Genomic DNA, 18,934 nt, shown 5'->3' with positions numbered 1-18,934 from the left:
GCTCTCGTTTCTCCTTTCCCCTCCTCCCATCTTTCCGTCCTGTGATACCCCAAATCGTCTTTGTTGCACTTTTTGCTTCACATACACACCTACCACCACCATGTCTTCCGCTCCGTAAGTAAATCTGGCTCAGACATCAGGGCGCGGGGCACCCTTCGCTCTCATCTCCTCACAGCGTACTCGCGCGAGGCCGAATCTGCTTACTGACCTCTTTCCACCGCAACAGTCTTCGCCTGGGCTCTATTGCCCCCAACTTCAAGGCTGAGACCACCAAGGGTCCCATTGACTTCCACGAGTTCATTGGCGACAACTGGGTCATCCTCTTCTCCCACCCGGAGGACTACACGCCCGTCTGCACCACCGAGCTCGGCGCCTTCGCCAAGCTCGAGCCCGAGTTCACCAAGCGCGGCGTCAAGCTCATCGGCCTGTCGGCCAACACCGTCGACAGCCACGATGGCTGGATCAAGGACATTGACGAGGTGACCGGCTCCAAAGTCTCGTTCCCCATCATTGGCGACAAGGAGCGCCAGGTCGCCCTCGCCTACGACATGATCGACCACCAGGACGCCACCAACGTCGACTCCAAGGGCATTGCCTTCACCATCCGCTCCGTCTTCATCATCGACCCCAAGAAGACCATCCGCCTCATCCTCTCCTACCCAGCCTCCACTGGCCGCAACACCGCCGAGGTCCTCCGTGTCGTCGACTCCCTCCAGACCGGTGACAAGCACAAGATCACCACCCCGATCAACTGGGTACCCGGCGACGACGTCATCGTCCACCCCTCCGTCTCCAACGACCAGGCCAAGGACCTCTTCCCCGAGTTCCGCATCGTCAAGCCCTACCTTCGCTTCACTCCCCTCCCCAAGGAGAAGGCCACCGTCGCCTAAACGGGCTGTGATGGTCCGGGTAGTTTAGCGAAAATGTAGAAAAAAGAATGGAATGAAACAAATTCAAAAAAGCCGGTTCTGAAACAATCCATGAGTGAACATGCGCAGCTGATCGTTTGATAGAGAGTAAGGCTTTCTATATTGGCAGTGTGCCTTCGCCACCCAAAACTGGTAGTCTTTTGCGACAACACAAAGGTCGGCGTACAGGGCTCACAACGGCTTTACCAAATAAAGTGCTTTGGCGAGCCACTTGTGTCCAGAAACTGCTCCTCTAAGATTCGGTCCACAACCCATTACAGCAGACGAAGCTCGACCACTGCTCGGCGTGGTCCCCAGTCAACACGTTACCTTATCCGAGCCTATCTGGACTTGGTACAAAGCCCCTCCGTGACTCTCCGCCCGGCACCGGCCACCCGCTTTATGGATGTCGCAGCAGAGCTCATTACTACGCAGTATACCCGACAAGGTTGTTTCTGGAGCTGAGGGCAACAGCAGGGTTGCCAGCGCAACCGTGGTGCCAACTCTTGTTTTCCAGGTCGTGACGACCAACGTCTTGACCTTCTTTGGGAGCACAAATGCGAGGAAAGGGTTTCGAGTGGTCGTTCGGTATCTCGACTACCCGTCATACATAAGTGAGCATGAAACATACGGCAAGGAGAGATACTCATGTGTGTCCATTCTCTTATAGTCCTCAGTCCGGTCGGATGAAAACACTCATAGATGGGTTGGAACCACGCCAATTGCCAAAAGACTTTTCGGCTTCTGCCCTTGACCGACAATCGTCTTACAAAATCACCCTTGAACATCTGTCCAGCAAACGAGACACCCAGCGAGAATTCAAAAAGCTGAGAGACATTCGAGCTCTCCAGAAAATTCACATCAAGAGGTGTCTACGCATAGCTCCTTTGGGGATAGCACGGATCCCGATAGGTTAAGGCTCGAGAGCAGACGGCGGCGCTGGAGGGTTAAAACCGAAGCGCTGCGTGATGGGCCGGCGATGCCCTCAATCATAAGTCCGTCGTTGCGAACCCAAACGGATTTCGGGGGCTTCATATCGCGACACCGGTGTCTCTTGTCTCCTCAGTGGCGTCAAGGTTGATGCTCCCCTTCCCTGCCGCCGAGCTGTGATGTGCTTCCAGATTGACCATTCCGCGGCGCCGGGTGCCCCGGGGCCCAGATCTACGCGTCCGTTGAGTTATTACATGGCTCTGACTGACAACTTGGTCTCAGGGGGCCAGCACGGCTGGTCCAGTTGGCCCCCCTGTGCTCGCAATCTTACGGGTTTCTGCGCAGCTTCGACGGCGGTCATGAAGCAAGGTGCTCACTGAGGCCAAGGGCCCCGTCAGACTTCTTAGTAAAGCTCACATATCGCCTGGGGCAGGGCCCCGCCTGTTCGCATTGTTCCGTCGAAAAAAAGGCAAAACACCCATGTCTTGCAGGCGCCCGACCCGAATCCTTGGACCAAGTGTTGCGGTGGTACCTGAAGTGTAATGAGGACGGGACAGACCGGTGACCGTCCCAGCAACCCTCGGGCGTGCACTGGACGAAGACAACGGCCGAGTGTGCGCAGATGTGCTCCGAGATAACCGGCCAGGTGCAGCGATCGTCGCAGCTCCACAGTGAAAGGTTCCCCCACCGTTGGCAAAGCTCTCTGGACAAAAGTGGAGGACGGACAGCAAAGTGCTGAGCAGGGCAGAACATAACGGACGCCGTGTGTTATTGTAATCGTTCTTATGGAGCTCATGACCTTCTTCACGGTGAGTGTGCTTGTCGTGGGTCCGTGGGTTGTTCTAGAAACAAATTCGACATTGCCCCAATTTCTGCCCGGTGGGCACACAGCATGGTTCTGACGCCCATGGCATGCAGTTATAGAGACTGGCATATAGCATACTTTATGTCGCAGCGGCAATCCACTGAAATGATTTGGACTTGACCGGTTATTACCAGAGTCGTTCAAGAGGATTGCTGTCCAAGGGAATACAGCCATATGGCAGGTCCAAACAGCGTCTATGCGGGGCGTCGATGCCCCGTGACCGGAGCCACGCGAGTCAGCGGCTTTCAACCAACTTTCCAAGCTAATAAAGGCGTTGAGGATGAGCCGAACGGCCATGATGACATTGCTCGCAGCGTCTTCGCCCAGAACTGGGTCTCCTGCGTCCCGACCGTTATCCAGTCTCCACATGGACCGTCAGAGATATATGCCCATGCTCGGAGCGCTTTCACTCGTGCATAAATCCCCGACTTGGTGATATCCAAGGTATTATGACTGTTGAAGCAGTGTCCATTGACCGGGAGCGGGACATCGTACCCGCAACACATCACCTCTTCTTTGCATGTATGGACCGTTCCGTCAAGCAGGGTGATTGACTCAAAGGGCTGATGGTCCCCGATCGAACAAGGCCGCACCTCATACGAAGGAAGCCTTTCCAGCCATGACGGGCATGACCTGACTCGGGACGAACACATAAGATCCTTGTCGACAACGTGGCAAGCACTGTCCCGTAGCGGCCACACGGAAACAGGGCGCGGGCTGTTTCCATGACATAAATATGTGCCCGATCAAGGTCTGTTTGACGGATTCGCTTGTGCTCGTGCCATGTGGCCTGCATTCTTCGTGCCGGAATTATGCCCAGGTTGAGTAAGGTCGTATGCAAATGGTGCGTTTCATGGCTTCTGGGCGGGCCGGCGCATCTCGAACTTCTGCAACGTTCTAGCCGCATTCGTGGTAGAGCTGTCCGGGACTGATTAGCAGCTAAAACCCCACACCCAGAAGGGAATTCGTGCGTGACAGCCTCATTGGTTTTCGTCACATGCCACCAGGCATGATTCCGCGATACAGGACCTGAAAACATTTCCCGGCTGCGGGTCTCGTGTCGTACGCAGTCAGCTGGAGGAGGAATTCGGGTGGCTTTATTCCAAGACCCCGCTGCGATGTCGTTGCACCACTTGTGATTCGAGGGCGCAGAGAAAGAATTTGGAAACACCAATGGTCAAGGCAAGCTGCAGCTCTGGTGGAACCACTGCCCAAAATGGACCACATATGGCGCCATGCGCAATCTTCAGACGAAACAGCCAACCGCGGCATTACCCCTGCACAGTGCCACGCCGCTGCTGGCCATGGCGCGAAGGGGAGCTGTCGGCAATGCGGGCTCAAGCGGTGCAGGACCGCCCGGACGTATCTGCAGGTTGAGCTGGAGGGCCTCTGCTTGAACACGGCGTGCTTCGATATCCCCAGCAGGTGTGCAGAACGAGGGATCGCGGGCGTGGCCAGCCTGCGTGGGAAGGGATGGATCGAACGAGCGAGTAAGGCGGTGACGAGCAGGGCGCGATTCGGCGAGCAGGGGCGTTGACAAGCCGATTTGGGTGGCGGCTGACTGGAATTGGATGAAGCTTGGCGATGGTGGAGTAACCAGGAGTTGCCTGCTTTCGAGCACCTGGAAAGCTGGCCGCCAGGCACTGCACTGCATCCACTGTCGAACCGTTGATGCCATCCCAACCTCGACCTAGTCGGCCGCATCGATCGACCTGGAGCGTGACTCCAACGACTCCTGTGCCGCACGTCGCATCGGCGTCGCCATGGCCGCGTCAAGCTTTCGCAGGAGCGGGCGGTTCGTGCAGCGTGAGGTGGCATCAGACTCTGAGTTGACGCACAGGTGGGCGGCGGGGTCCCACCCGTGGCGGGGGCGCCTATTCGTGGATGCCTGCCCAGGTGGTCAGGGGCGGCGGCTCCAAGTGCAGCACACACACCACACCAGGCTTGGGAACTGCTGCTGCCCCCCAGGTGGCTGGACCCCTGTGTTCCACGTTGTCGACTTTCCCGACCTCACCTCAACCGTCCGTCCAGCTTCGCCCGCGTCCTCGCTCGACTTCCGCCCGTCCAGCCCCCTGCCATCTCATCGCGCGCTCGCTTGCTGCCTACCCCCGCCGCTCTGACGGCAGCAACCGTTTCCATTACTGAATCAAGGCCTGCCAGCCGACTTGCACACGCCAGGGCCGTCCCTGACAGCGGTTCCCCGCCAGCACCCTCTCCACCGCCGCCGCGCGCGCTGCCACCTGCCACAGCCCACCTCCTTTTCCTGGCCGCGCTACTGTCAGGAACCTCAGCATCTCGCGCCCGAACCTGGGATCGCCCTCTGTCTCCTTCGCCCAGCTTGGCAGCCTCTCCTGCTCGACAGACCAAGCTCCCTGCCTGCGCGGTCACGCTTGCCCTGACCCTGGTCGCTCGTCCGTCCTGGCCGGCCTTTCCCTTGCTCTGCCAGGTCCGAGTCACAAGCCGCAGACGAAAGCACAACACTAAGGGGCACCTCTGGAGCTGCGTTTGTGTCCCAAGCACGGAGCGACTCGGCCGCTGCTAGCATCCAAAGCCATTCTAAGGTCAGTCCCTGCGAGATCCCTTGCGATCTCCCTCGTCATTGCCTGCCCCAACTGCCTCCTCCGGCTGGTGCTCCGTGGCATCGCTAGGGGTGAGTCTTTGGGGCGCCACAACTGCACGCCCCTCAATACCTTCCCCTCTCCTTTGCGCGTCCGAGCGGAGCCGCATGGTGATCTTCTGTCCGTTTCACCTTCGGGCAGAGCAGTCGTCCTCCAGTCCTCGCCCCTGCCAGCACGCAGAGGCCAGGTTCAACGGGGCCGGACTAGTCGGGGCCGCCTCGTGGCACTTGTCATTGCTTGCATCCTGTCGGTGCCTTAAACTCTCGCGATCCCAGATCTTATCTGGCTCCTCCTCGTCATACCTCCTCCAGCCCGTACGCGGGACGTGGTGTTGGTAGAAGCGCGGTCTAGACCAGGGCTTGGGTCGCAGCTTTCCTTCACACGCGCGCTTCAGGGCAGCATCGTTAATTCATTTTCTCGCTTTCCTTTGTGGCTCTCGTCTGGATGTTGTGAGGACTTGGTTGCTGCTCGTGCCGAAGAGCGCCATCACAGTCATGTCGGGGTTTGGGCTAACATCCGGTCCGCCAGCCGAGAACGACCGGACGCGACGACCCTCATTGGACTTTCGAGCGACAAACGACAACGTCGACATCGCTCAGGACATTCGATCGCCCACACCCTCACGCCTCAGATCTGAGATATTCACCGACGCCTTTCGCGGGTTGAAAAAAGCAATTCCTGGCCGAGAGGACTCTCTACGATTCGCGAGGAGCCCGTCCCGCCTAGGTTTGAAGCAGTCTGGGCCGCCATCTTTTCCCATACCAGCGCCGCTAGAGTCGGCGCCTCTACCGAGCACCTCCGAGAGGCCGGTGCAGCATGTACGCAACCTGAGCTTGCAAGATAGCCTCGAGAAACCACTGCCCGTGCCACCGCCTGGGCCGATTTCGCCTCTAAGCCCAAACACGTCTGCCAAACAGATCCATATACCACAAGGCACCCTGAACACCATCAGCGATACCCGGAATTTCAGAGACGAGACAGGCAACCAAACATCTACAGACTCGAGAACCAGCACAATGGATTCGTCGACCTCCCTTCCGCAGCAGGGACAGCTGCACAATACCATTATGGAGGTGAGTGCCCTCTTCCTGTCCAAGGAGCTTGTGTACGTGGGCCTAACATTTTCAACCCGAGCCACAGAACTCTAGTCAGTCCCCATCAAATGCGCAGACTGCAAAACATACCGCCCCTGGAGCTCCTGTGGGCACGACGGCACCATCTGGCTCGTCAGCACACCTATCTGGACTGATGTGCAATGTACATCGGACAACGGGTCGAGAGCCGCACCCCCTTGTCGGTGCCACAACCACAATCTTGGGGGACAAACTCTATGTCTTTGGCGGCCGCATTCTGTCACGAAGTCGGCCAGCACCCCTCACTGCAGATCTCTATGAGCTCGACTTGATAAGACGACACTGGACGAAGCTGGAAACACATGGTGACATTCCACCGCCACGATATTTCCACTCAATGTGCGCGTTGGGAGACACAAAGATGGTATGCTATGGTGGGATGTCGCCTACTGGGACCCAATCTGCAGCTACCTCACAAGACCAACAGCCTGAAGTGACGGTGATGTCTGATATATACATCTACGATGTGCCGAGCAAGAAATGGACTTGTGTACCAACCCAGGACGCCCCACAAGGCCGCTACGCCCACTGCGCCTGCATATTGCCGTCGTCGGCCACATTCTCATCCAACAAGGCGCCCTTGTCAGCATTGCAACACAACCCCTCGAGCGCGAACCCCAATGAAGGCCGCATAGGAATAAACATTGACGGGGCCGGTGGTTCAGAAATGATTGTGGTCGGAGGCCAGGATGGTGCCAATCACTACATTGAGCAAATTAGTGTCTTTAACCTGCGCAGTCTGAAGTGGACCTCGACGCAATCCCTGGGCAAGTCCTGCGGCGCGTATCGAAGTGTTGTGGCGCCTTTGGCTCCTCACGTCATGGCCAAGTTGAATAAGACTGCAGCCAACGGCACACGACCTGATGCCATGATCAGCCAGGATTCGAAAGAGCCAGGGTCGTCCATGCTCATATACTCTAACTACAACTTTCTGGACGTCAAGTTGGAATTACAGATACGGGGGCCTGACGGCTCCCTAGGCGAGAGACCAATGTCCGGCGCATATTCGCCCCCCGGCCTCCGATTTCCCAATGGTGGCGTTATCGACACCTATTTCGTCGTCAGCGGCACATATTTGACGAGTTCGAAACAAGAATATGCTCTCTGGGCTTTGGATCTGCGCACGTTAACCTGGTCACGCATTGATGCCGGTGGGAGCGTTTTCAGCCAGGGAAGTTGGAACAGGGGAGTGCTCTGGAACCGGCGCAACACTTTTGTGGTTCTCGGGAACCGGAAGCGCAGCCTTGTCGACGACTACAACCACCGACGAATCAACTTTTCCAATGTATGCATGGTTGAGTTGGAGGCGTTTGGTTTCTACGACAATCCTCGCAAGACGTCGCCTCTGTCGGGCTTTGTGTCTGCCAGCAGTCCTTATGCGGCACCAGGCCTGAGTCTTGCCAGGAAAGCGGGTTGGACTGGGGGCGGCCGCGAGCACTCTCGCGCCGCTGAAGAGCTTGGCGAGAAGGCGCTGTCCCTGCGGGAACTCGCGGATATGGATATTCTCTGCATCGGCGGCGAGAGAATACCAGTAAACTCGCGGATCGTGGCAAGGAGATGGGGCCCGTACTTTGTGCAACTTCTCCGTGAAGGCGCAGCAACACAAGATGGGAGTGATTCGGCTACTCTACGGACCGGCTTCTCGAGCGCAGCCGGCACCCGCATGTCCACAATGACGATCACGCAGGCAAACCGCACTGCAGGAGATAGTAGCCTCTCGCTGGCCACGACTCTCAACAACACCGGATCATTTGGGTCAACCAAGGCCCCAAGCACGGCTGGTACCTCATTCTCAGGCAGTGGCCCTGTGGAGGCTAACTCTGTCAACGCCGCCCCTACGCCGGCCACTCTCCCGCCTAATTCACGCCCCCGATGCTTGTACTTGCCGCACACATATCTGACAGTGCAGGCTCTCTTACACTTCATCTACACGTCATCACTGGCCGCGCCTTCGTCTCCACTGTGCACACCACAGATCCTGTGCTCTCTGCTGCAGATTGCGAGACCGTACAAAGTAGATGGACTTCTCGAGGCGGTCGTGGAACGACTGCATGCTCTTCTGGATTCACGCAACGCTGCAGCAGTCTTCAACGCCACCGCCATGGCAGCGGGGGGTGGCCGTGGTATCGACAGTACCATGAATCCCAATTTCCTGTTGGCCGCTGACGACATATCACTATCTGGAACAGCAGATGGCTGGATGAACGGACGGATGCGCCAAGACTCGTCAGCCACGGACATGTCAAGCGGCATGGGCGAGCTCCGCATCAACACCAACGTGCCGAGTGCACAGCCGGAGAATGACGAGCTCAGCGCCACTGGCAGTGTCTCCGGCAGCGAATGGAGCAGCTCTGTGGGTGACAGCGAGCGCGGAGCCAGCCGCGAGATATGGACTGGCGAGCTCAGCAGTGTTATTGGTCTCCAGAAGCGCGGACTACGTGGGCTAATGGAAGGCCGGCGGATGCGTGCGAACGTCGATAGGGAGCGAGAGGGTAGTCGTGTGACGGAGCGGAACAACTCGCAGAAGGTTGGACTCGGCATCGGTGCGCCTTGATGACGAGTACTGTGCAAACACGGAAGCCGGCTGGTTTCCACGTTGAATGCTCTCTTGTATCCGAGACGAGCCGTTTCATATCCTTGGTGTTGCGTCGTCCATTTGAGCGAGTGTGAGCATGCTCTTTGCTTGGCCCTTTACGTTGGGGGCATTGATGGGTTTGAGGTCACTGCTGAGATAGCTGGGGTCTATTTCACTTCTTGCAGTATTTATTGACGAATGCAAACTTATGATTAGTACTGTCTGGCGTTGCATTCCGTGATATTCTGTGCTGTGAGGCGCTATCTTCCATTGACCTGCTTCATTGGGCGCTGAAGAGTTGAAGTCGCGGCAGAGGACCTGGTGGCTGCTATGTTGTGACATGCGCTCGGCAACTCTTGGCTGAAGCTTGGTTGTCGGAAGCAGCCAGGGAGACTGACATGGGTTGAGTTACCATTACCTGATAGTTTTGAAAGAGCTCCAAGGGTTTGACCCCGGCGGTAAGGTGGTGGAAGGTTGCGATGGTTTTTCCAAGCCGGCATTACCCGATCATACTGAGTGAGCACCAGCTTCACAGCCTGATGGTCGGTGTACGCTCCCTGTGCACAGAGACAAGGTTGCAGAAGAATGAAGCAATGTCGCGTTTCAGATTTCCCTAGCACGACGAAGTCACTGCAACCAGATTGATGGCGCAGAGTGGCTGTGTTCTCTCGTGGTGGATCTGATCAACCTGGGCGAAACCCAAATCGGAGCGCGGCAAGAGCTTCTTTGTCTTGTTTTTACTTTTATGAACACTTGGTGAGAGAGGTCGAGGTCAAATCTCAGATTAACAAGCGTATTCCCAGTATATCTATGTCACGGGATACCTCGGCTAAGCCATGAATGGTGGCTCCCCAATACAATGAGAGGCGTGGCACCGTCACTCGCCTTGCAAGTGTCACAACAGTTGTGTAAGTAGATTATTCAACATGCGACATTCGCTTCTCAGCGATCCTGGCATACACGAATGTTGACTGAATAGATTGCTATGCTGTTCTTGGTACCAACTACCTCTGTTGTTTGTTGAAACCCACTTGGGAGTCTGGGCCTGATGACTTTGCACTCCCCGATCTCTCTGTCTCCCTCTCTCAAAGACTCGAAAAAGTTGGCTCCCTAGGTTCCGCACCGTGGCGTGGCACCAAAGTCGCAATCAGCCCTGCCACTCAACAGTGATGATCGACAGGTTCGACCCGGGTGGCATGACGGCGTCAACGAAGATAAACCGTGGGTCTGCGAGGGCCAGGAGATCCTTCCAGTCCTGCAGCTCGCGCTCGCGCGCGTTCTGCAGCTCAAACATAGTCAAGTCCATTGATCTTTTGTTTCCCCCCGTTCCGCGTTAGCCTTGCCATCTCTTTGAAAGACAAAAAAAGGACATGTGCGATGGCGGGAATTCGGGGAACCACCCGCCAAGAAGAGCGGTAGAAGTAAGACCCAGGGAGAAACTCACCGAAGACGGTTCTCCTGCCACCGTGACAGCACACCCGGCTGGGGCAGGATGTTATCATTGATGATCACCTTGGCGCCCTGCTTCAGCGCCGGGATCAGGTTCCGCAGGATCCGGACGCAGCGCGCGTCGGACCAATTGTGCAGGATCCAGCGGAAGAAGTAGACGTCTGCGTTCTTGACCGGCTGCTCGGTGAAGAAGTCGTGCGGCATGTAGCTCACGCGACCCTGGAGCTCGGGATAGGCAGCGGCCTGGGACTCAGCCTCGGCAATGATGTTGGGCAGGTCTTGCACCACAAGGGATTTTATGTTTGGGTACTTCTTGGCTAGCGCGTGGCAAACGAAGCCTTGAGAGCCGCCGACCTGGAGAGAACGGGCGTCAAGTCAGTCAGAGGGGAATGGCACTCCAAAGTTACGGTATTTGTCTGATGGAGTGGAGGCAGAAACAAGCCGACAAAAGATCCATACTTACATCAACCACTGTGCCGCCGTCGGCGATGTCACCCCAGGGGTAGTTGTCCGTGATGTGGTGCAACCCAAAGCCGGTGCCTTCTGTGAAGCAGCGCATGGCATTGGCAAAACGCCGCCCGCGCTCCGGATGCTCACCAAAAATCTCGTAGACGGTCTTGTCTGAATTGCTTGCTAGCGAGAAGCCCTGTGTTTGGAGGTCCCCGAAAATCAGTACCACGACCATACAGCCGCAAACAAGGTTATCGCTCAATGCCGGGGGGTTAGTACTGACCGACTCGTGCGGCTCCAGCGACCCGCGCCACTTGTCGAGCGCTTCGCATGTCCGCGAGGCGCTTTTCCACATGTCGTCCGTGTTGCAGTCGATCCAGTCGTGGATCACTTCGTCCTCGGCGAGCAGGCGGGACACGGCGTTGTGCGTGATCACGCCGGGCTTGGGCTCCGCAAAGATGCCCTGCACTGTGGCGAAGCGGAGGAACTGCTTGATGTTGTTCTCGGGGATGCTCGAGGCCTTGGCGATGTCGGCGAATGTGGCCTCCTTGCCGACGGGGAAGCTGTGGACGAGGCGGTAACGGGCGATTGCCTGCTGGGCAATGAGGTCGTCGTGCTGTTTGCAGTTTTTGAGTGTGAGCATTCGCGGTTTTGGCGTATCGACAAGAGGAGAATGATACGGACACAGTAGCTCATGAGATACTCCTTTGGGCCGAGGACGAGGCGGCGCAGCTCCTGCGTATCGTCGACAATGGCAGCCCGGGCGGCGTGGATCTCGGCCGCATCTTCGGGGATGGAGTGGTCCAGAGGGCCGTCGACATCGAAAGAGGGCGTGGGCAGGCCGTTGGCCTCGAGAAACTCGTTGAGCTTGGCTGTGTTGCTGGCGATGCGCTGCGACAGAGCAACGATCCGTGTCGACGATCCCGCGTCGGGTTTGGTCTGTGTCATGGTGCCGGGTGGAGGAGAGGGGACAAAGTGTACAGAAGGGACTACTGGAAGTGGTTGGCGTTGAGGCTATCGTCTTTTAATCACGATGAATTAAGAACTGTCCAAGTTATGTGCCTCGCCTTGCCGCTCAGGAAGTGTTTGTTGGCTGGGCGTGGTGGTTTTATGAAGACTGGCAGCGTACGTGACCTGTAACAGTAACCAGCTCGACGACCAACACCAGCCGCCGTCACAGCTCTCGGCCGCGGCGGAAGAGGGGTCCTTGTGCAGATTGCCTGCCGCATCCGACTTGACCATCACAATCAACCAACACACACAAGTTCTCCCGCCAAGCAGCGTTGCCGGCCGGCACCGCAGTCCCCTCGACTGCCGATCACATCTGTAGGTCCAGGGTCCCCGCGCAACCAACATAACGCGATGCTGTCATGCCGCAGGCAGTGGGGGGCCGTGTGCTTTAGCGACCGCGGGAGGCCCAGCGAGGGGTGCGCAGTGGAGTTGGTGCTTGTTTTTAGCAGCAGCCCGGGCCCGCAATTACCCCTCAGCGGCAAGCTGTGGAGCCTGCGTGTATCTGGCGGCGGGGCCTTGTAGTAAGCCACCACCCGTTTGCCAGAGTCCACGGGTGGGACAGAAGTAGCTTGGGCTTCAAGCTTGTTGCTGATCAAATCGATGGTGACTCAGGTATTAAGTAACCCGCAGGTGTAACCTTCGAAAGGAGCATTTCGTCCTAGGATGCACAACTTACCTCAAGGTAACTTTGGGACAACAGTACCAAGAGACAAACCCTATCCACGCAGCAACGGAACCGAGGCAACTGCCTCTGGGCACTCTCCCCTTGGCACAAATGCCTCCTCGACCACCACCACCACAGCCAGCACTTTCATCGACACCGTAGCCACACTCTTCCTAAGCCGTTCGCCCTCGTTCCGCGACTGGAAACTGCGCAACTTATCACGCATGTTATGAGCCGACAAAACGAATCAGGACAAAATCAACAGGCAGCGCCAGTTCCGCAAATCTGTTATATCAAGGTCGCCGCGGTGCGTAGCAACTGTTAAGCTGCCGGGATTGAGCCAGCCGAGCTGGCATGCCTTATCTTGAACTTCAAACACTGCGGCTGAATACGAGACGATAAGTTACTGATGAATCCAGTCCGACAGGACGGTTCTCAGGGATGTCGCGCGAATTGAATACGCTTTTGGGTTTACCCCATGTCGACGACCATGGACCTTAGTAAGAACCCAAATGCGGGGGGCGCTGGTTTGCGCATATCTAAATATTGTCTCGGTCGCCGGCACCTTTCCAAGAGTCGATTTTCTTTCGACCAAGACACCATACCACGCAGTCCAGCAGAGGCAGACACATATTTCAACTCTCTCTAGCCACTCCCTCCTTGCCGTCCTTCTTGAAAACATGTCTGTCTATCTTGATCCTCAAAGCCAGGCTTTCGTGGATTCACTCCAAGGCCCTCCACTCTATGAGAAGTCTTTCGTGGATGCAAGGCAGATTCTGGAAGATATCCAGAGTTTCAAGACCTCGTCAGACGTGGAACAGGAACAATTGGACATCCAGGTCAATGGAGAGGCAGTCAAGACTGTCATCTTTCGTCCCGCCGGCGCAACGGGTGTGTTGAAGCTGATCTTTTACACACATGGCGGCGGCTGGATTCTTGGAAGGTAAGCGACCAGGGCAAACCACAAAATTTGTGTAAGTACTAATCTTTCATGTTCATTCTTTAGCCCAACTGTACATGGCAGCTTGATGGAGGATTTCGTGCGCAAGACTGGGGCCGCTGTTGTTTTCCCTTACTACACCCCGGCGCCAGAGGCTCAATATCCTACCCAGTTTGAGCAGTCCTATGGCGTTTTGGAATACTTTGTGAAAAACGGAAGCAAACACCAACTGGACTGTGCGGTGTTCGGCCTTGCTGGTGACAGCGTTGGCGGTAAGCCTCTCCGTGTCATCCTCACTGCATCATTTTGAAGCTAATTTGGTGAAGGAAACATGGCCATTGCCATGACTCAACTTGCTCAATCCCGAAACCTTCCAGCAAAGATTGGTCAACTGGTGCTTCTATACCCTGTCACCGACACTCACTCCAAGTCCGAGACATACAAGACGTTTCGAGATGGTCCATACCTCACTGAGAAGACGATGGATTGGATGATCGAGGCCTTTCTGCCCAAGAAGGAAGACAGGGCCACAGCTCTCGCTTCGCCCCTGACATTCGCCCCGGACGAGGTTCTCGCCAAGTTTCCTCCCACCACCATATTTCTGTCCGGGGCAGACCCTCTCATTGGCGAAGCGGAAGCCTTTGGCCACCGTCTGCAGAAATTGGGGGTTGACACTGCGATCCTCAAGGCCGAGGGGGTGGTTCATGACTACGTGATGCTTGAACCTCTCAGACACGCTGCCACGCCTCGCGCAGTCACCGAGTTTGCAGCTTTGAAGCTCCTTCAGGCCGTGTCTTCCAAGTGATCTATGGGCAGACACAAAGCTCGCTATAGTTGAATATCACTTCTCCACGTGATAATTTCGTGGAGCACAAACCTCTGGTATATCACTAGATTCGAATAAAGTGCACGCGAGCTACTCTGGCTTCTACTGCTCGCTTGCACAGCTCAAGCTGTCCTGTTTCGTTTATTTATACCAATGGGCCTGTAGCATAAGTCGCATAAATAGATTACGCAGTTTCCCTCGTATAATTGTCCATGTTAGTCCTGAAGACTTGATGGGACACTCAGCTCCCCGCGAATGAACTTTTCATTAAGGTAACCTTCAAAGCAACATTCCGTCTTAGACGAGGTAAGGCTGCAGCCAAGTGGCCGTGGGTCTCTGATCCTGATGAAGGGACAAGAGTACTGAGAAACAAGAAACAATCCCAAGCGACGGGACAGAGGCGAGTGCCTCGAGGCAAATTGCTCAATGGAAGATATGTGGAGGGTCAATGAAATGCCAAGAGAGCCATTGGGGAATGGACGAGACTGTATTGTTGTGTTTGGCCTTCGTAATGAGCAATATGCACGCCACGAACGCACATATTCTGAAATTGCACATGATTTTAGACATGATCATGTTATTTTTGGGAAATCTAAGATTTTGAAACCTGGGCAGCAGGCCTACATGTTTTACAATGTTCCGGGCACGAGACCGGCAAATGATTCTTGAGCGTTTACAGCTATTTCGATAGGACCCCCCCCCCCCCCCCCCCGGTGGTCACAACTAAACACGGTCGGTGGGGACTTCATTCGTTCCATGGCACGGCACCATTGCAGCGACTGGCTGCATGGGCGTCAGATGCTCATATACTTGCATACCGGCAGTAGCCTAAGCATACTCGCTGCCATAGTTATCCGCGCCACTGGCGCCCTCCGAATCACGCTCCGGGCTGTGGTTGTCGTAGCTGTGGATATCAGTATCGACAATGACGTCCCTAGCAACGTGGCCGCCGGCGCCGGCGCTGCCGCTCAGAATCTCTGTATGGTGCACGGGTACGGGCCCGCCTGCCGTGATCGTCGTGGTCGTGGTAGGAGGGTAGGCGCTGGTGAAGTACTGCCCGTATGGCGTGGGCTGTCGGGACCTGCTGCTGCTGCTGGCGCCGCCGGCAAGCTCGGTTTCGGATGCTGAGCCCGAGTACGCGGAGCTCTTGCGCTCGTGGGATGGCAGGCGCGACGAGTTCTTGCTGCTGCCGAGGAGAGACCAGCGCGAGGCCCAGCTACGGATCAGGCTGCCGGCCGAGAAGTCTGTGAAGAGCACCCGCATCGTCGGCAGGCAGGCACATAACACGGCGATGGCGGCCTCGAGCTGCGTCCAGTAGAGAGTCGGGGCAATGTTGTCTGTATTAGGGTGTCGTGTCGGTCAGTCATGTGGGTAAAAAGAGAGGCGAAGACGAAGGAAGAGAGTTTTGGGCTTACAAGTGATGTCGTAGGCATGGTCGAAACCCGCACCTGCTTGATAGAAGAAGTAGATCCGCGCGATGCTGATGCCAATGATGCTACAAGGTCTGTCAGTAACCCGGCCAGTCCTTATTGGGGAGAAAAGGAACACGCTTTGAATTCGGGAATGACACTTACAATCCACCCAGCATGAAGATGCCACTGACTGCAATCTTCTGCTGCATCGGCATCCGCAAGGTCCAGATCTTGGGAACCGGCGTCACCAAGATGAGCACGTCAATAAGCATGTTCGTGATCGACGTGGCGTAGAACATGGGCAGATACTGATAACAGTAGAGGTCATGCTCGGGTGTGCCGTACAACGACAGCCAGATCTGCTGTATGGGGTAGCACTCAAAGAGAGAAGCGAAGAAGAAGGCGATGCCCCAGCAGATGACGATGGCGATGAGTGCCTTGGTCACAAGGTCAAATATGTCGCCCCGAAAGATGCGACGGTAGAACCAAATGATGGAGAGCTTTGTAAAGACGAGCGATAGCACTGAAAGGAGCTGAGTTGCAAACTCGAGCTGCAGGAACAGTGTGAGCGAATCGTCCATCTCTGGGTTGCCGTTGGCGTCGAGCAGGATGTGGTCGCCCAGTCCGGCCAACAGCGCACCTGATTACATATGTCAGTCGTCACGGAATAGACCGGCGGGGTGCGGACAAAACGTACTCATGGTGTTGACGATACCCAGACCCAGGGCGAACAGCTATGATTGATTGTCAGCTTCCCCACAGTCTCTCAACACGTTCTGCAACTTCTGACTTACCAGCCCAGGAAGGATGAGGTAGTCATCGGCTCGGATACCAGCGCGCTGCTTGATGCGAGCCCGAAACCTCATGCCCACGGCCAGGATTGCCAGGACAGAGAAGACGAGTGAGATGACCACAATCTGTGTGCTCCCGGAGACAGCCATGATGGAGAGCGTCTTTCGATGCAGACTGGTGGTGGATGATGGAGGTAAGAGCAGAACACTGGCAATCTCTCGACCTTCACAAAGAAACAATGTTAAGCTGCCAGTCTGAAAGGCAGGAGAAGCAGAAGTCACAAAGACTCATGATACCCCTGCTCACCATGTGAATGCCGGGTGGCGCTGTTTCCTAATAACTTGCAGCTTCACGTTTGAGGACACTGTCGAATGCGGTAATCCGGGGCCAGTACTTTTGCCTGCGGGTGCTCAAAGCAGCAGAGTAGCAATGACGTCTCGCCACTTAGTAACAGATGTGGTGCAGATCACCGCGTGGCTGTTCTATTCTTGTCGGCGGCCCGGCCGTTGCCGCGTCAAGAGACCCTGCAGTTGGCTGCAGTCTAGCCAGAACGGGGCGGAATGGGCTGATGGCGGGAGGCTTCACGTTGCGGCCAGATTGATTGAGACTGGAGCGGCGTGGACATCTCTAAGCACCCGTCAGAGTTGGGCAGAGAACATGTTGTGCGGCTGCATGCCGCTCATGGGATCTTTTGCGAAGAAGGAGCATTGGGCTGCGGGGCATGCAGGTTGGATGGCATTGTCACACGGCAGGTCTCGAGGCCCGTCAGTTGGTGAGTGTTGCGGTGCATATCGCGTCGACCAAATCAAAGGGAGCAAGGCTATCTCGTGAGTCAGCAATTGGGGGCCGTCGATCAACAAGTCTGCCGTCATGGGCTCGCGGGTGTGTTGGTTGCGTGGAGAGCGATGCGATAGTCGTAGTAAGCAGGCTACAACATGGAGTGCAGGCTGACGCCACCAAAGCAGATCTCCCTCCGGATGACCGCAGCGTGGCGCCGTGCAGTTCCTATTTCTCCGATATGCCTTCTCCACGGCGGCAATTGCCGGCCGACCCATGCACAGGCAGCCCTTCAGGATCATCCTGGCGGCTAGCAGGCGGCAGGACGGAGGGTTCGAAGCCTCGAGGAGATTGAGTCCAACCCCGTTCATGGTGAGGCCATAGTTACTTGCCCATTCGATCATGCAACTCACAGGCCGGCTTCAGTCCCAGAGAAGTGTGCACCGGCAATCACGAAACATCATGTACATCAAGAACCAAGCATCAGGACTATCGTTGGCAGGCCCCTCCGAGGACCACCACCACGAGGACAATACAGAGGACCAGCCATTCCTCAATGACACAGAGAAGCAAGAAGGCGGGCCAGTTGCGGGAAAGACCAGCTCTTGGCCAGCTTCTCGTGGTCCACGAGCACCAGCCAGCTTGCGCTGGACGCTGATACACATTGGCCTCATCTTGGTCTACACTGCCATATTCTCGCTGGCTACTCTATCCCAAATGGGCTCGGCAAGTTATGAATCCAAAAATTCGCCAGAAAAGCAGTGGATCACCAATTGTAAATATGTCCGTTCAAGCAAAGACAGTGCATCAGTCTACTGACAACGCCGGGCCCCAACAGCACCCGCACACGCGGCAGTACACTACGAAGCCCGCCCCGTAGACGGGCTCGCCCAAGGCAGCATTTTCGCCGGGTACCCAACCGCAGAGTCCGACGCAGCATGGGGCAAGCTTCTCCAAGGAATCAACTTGCGTGTGCTGCCATCCGAGGCTGAGGCCATGCAAGGCTTTGAAAGTCTTGAGCTGCGCGGCGGGTCGGGCTATCTTGGTGTTTTGGGAGTGTACCACGAGCTGCACTGCATCGTAAGTTCTATCCCGCCTCAGAGCAGAGTCATTGGTAGAGTTGATGAGGACTGACTTGCCGTCTTTGAGTAGAAACGTCTGAGGAAGTGGATTTACAAGGACTACTACTATCCCAATATGACTGAGGAAGAGTACCACGAGCGCGAAACACATGCCGGTGAGCATTACCCGTCCTTGAGCACTATCACTCTTGGAAACCAGCGCATGATTGTATGATCCGAGGCACGCTGACGCAAGGGCTGTACCACAGATCACTGTCTCGAGTTTGCCAGGCAGTCAGCAATGTGCCATGGCGATACCACAATGACGGGGTTCAAGTGGCTGCACGACTCGGCAGGACGGGTGGTGGAGCCGACAACCCGCGAAGGGGCACTACATCAATGCGTCAACTGGGAGAAGCTGTCCGGATGGGCCCAGGATAGAAGAGTGAACTTGTTCGACCCTGAGCTGCTCGTGCCAGAAAGTGACGATTTGTTCCTATAGCTGCAGTTAGTTACTTATCAT

General features: G+C 56.1%; 6 protein-coding genes across 6 annotated transcripts; 4 read left to right on the top strand and 2 right to left on the bottom strand.

The window, feature by feature from the left end:
- Positions 1 to 961, top strand: B0I36DRAFT_335880 (thioredoxin-like protein). The gene is made up of 2 exons (XM_046155537.1): positions 1 to 114; positions 227 to 961. The coding sequence occupies exons 1-2, from the start codon at positions 101 to 103 to the stop codon at positions 888 to 890; spliced, it is 678 nt and encodes a 225-aa protein (XP_046006660.1). The 5' UTR covers positions 1 to 100; the 3' UTR covers positions 891 to 961.
- Positions 962 to 5,815: 4,854 nt separating this feature from the next.
- On the top strand, positions 5,816 to 9,008 carry B0I36DRAFT_354678 (uncharacterized protein; the record flags this gene model as incomplete). The annotated part of the gene is made up of 2 exons (XM_046157335.1): positions 5,816 to 6,394; positions 6,462 to 9,008. 2 exons carry the CDS (start codon positions 5,816 to 5,818, stop codon positions 9,006 to 9,008), a joined length of 3,126 nt encoding a protein of 1,041 aa, XP_046006659.1.
- An 834-nt stretch (positions 9,009 to 9,842) lies between these two features.
- Positions 9,843 to 12,272, bottom strand: B0I36DRAFT_38775 (O-methyltransferase-domain-containing protein). The gene is made up of 5 exons (XM_046161203.1): positions 11,613 to 12,272; positions 11,212 to 11,544; positions 10,942 to 11,124; positions 10,474 to 10,832; positions 9,843 to 10,339 (listed from the first exon to the last, which is right to left on the bottom strand). The coding sequence occupies exons 1-5, from the start codon at positions 11,874 to 11,876 to the stop codon at positions 10,177 to 10,179; spliced, it is 1,302 nt and encodes a 433-aa protein (XP_046006658.1). The 5' UTR covers positions 11,877 to 12,272; the 3' UTR covers positions 9,843 to 10,176.
- Positions 12,273 to 13,162: 890 nt separating this feature from the next.
- On the top strand, positions 13,163 to 14,587 carry B0I36DRAFT_335869 (alpha/beta hydrolase fold-domain-containing protein). Its single transcript, XM_046155536.1, has 3 exons — positions 13,163 to 13,546; positions 13,610 to 13,815; positions 13,870 to 14,587. The coding sequence occupies exons 1-3, from the start codon at positions 13,284 to 13,286 to the stop codon at positions 14,346 to 14,348; spliced, it is 948 nt and encodes a 315-aa protein (XP_046006657.1). The 5' UTR covers positions 13,163 to 13,283; the 3' UTR covers positions 14,349 to 14,587.
- Positions 14,588 to 15,197: 610 nt separating this feature from the next.
- B0I36DRAFT_368412 (uncharacterized protein) lies at positions 15,198 to 16,722 on the bottom strand (the record flags this gene model as incomplete). The annotated part of the gene is made up of 5 exons (XM_046159616.1): positions 15,198 to 15,706; positions 15,785 to 15,864; positions 15,944 to 16,421; positions 16,479 to 16,515; positions 16,576 to 16,722. 5 exons carry the CDS (start codon positions 16,720 to 16,722, stop codon positions 15,198 to 15,200), a joined length of 1,251 nt encoding a protein of 416 aa, XP_046006656.1.
- A 1,090-nt stretch (positions 16,723 to 17,812) lies between these two features.
- On the top strand, positions 17,813 to 18,913 carry B0I36DRAFT_368411 (uncharacterized protein; the record flags this gene model as incomplete). Its single annotated transcript, XM_046159615.1, has 4 exons — positions 17,813 to 18,125; positions 18,189 to 18,430; positions 18,503 to 18,587; positions 18,681 to 18,913. 4 exons carry the CDS (start codon positions 17,813 to 17,815, stop codon positions 18,911 to 18,913), a joined length of 873 nt encoding a protein of 290 aa, XP_046006655.1.
- Between the last annotated feature and the right edge of the window lie 21 nt (positions 18,914 to 18,934).

Source organism: Microdochium trichocladiopsis (genome assembly GCF_020744255.1).
Source record: "Microdochium trichocladiopsis strain MPI-CAGE-CH-0230 chromosome Unknown B0I36scaffold_11, whole genome shotgun sequence".
NCBI classification, from domain to species: Eukaryota; Fungi; Ascomycota; class Sordariomycetes; order Xylariales; family Microdochiaceae; genus Microdochium; species Microdochium trichocladiopsis.
This window is presented reverse-complemented; position numbering and strand designations above follow the sequence as displayed.

Bases quoted from the DNA above. Each gene is read 5' to 3' on its own strand.
- B0I36DRAFT_38775 (XM_046161203.1), bottom strand. From the start codon at position 11,876: ATGACACAGACCAAACCCGACGCGGGATCGTCGACACGGATCGTTGCT. The intron at 11,545-11,612 runs GTCCGTATCATT...AACTGCAAACAG, and splicing joins AGTATCTCATGAGCTACTGT to CACGACGACCTCATTGCCCA. The intron at 10,833-10,941 runs GTAAGTATGGAT...CGTTCTCTCCAG, and splicing joins ACGGCGGCACAGTGGTTGAT to GTCGGCGGCTCTCAAGGCTT.
- B0I36DRAFT_335869 (XM_046155536.1), top strand. From the start codon at position 13,284: ATGTCTGTCTATCTTGATCCTCAAAGCCAGGCTTTCGTGGATTCACTC. The intron at 13,547-13,609 runs GTAAGCGACCAG...TTCATTCTTTAG, and splicing joins GGCGGCTGGATTCTTGGAAG to CCCAACTGTACATGGCAGCT. The intron at 13,816-13,869 runs GTAAGCCTCTCC...AATTTGGTGAAG, and splicing joins TGCTGGTGACAGCGTTGGCG to GAAACATGGCCATTGCCATG.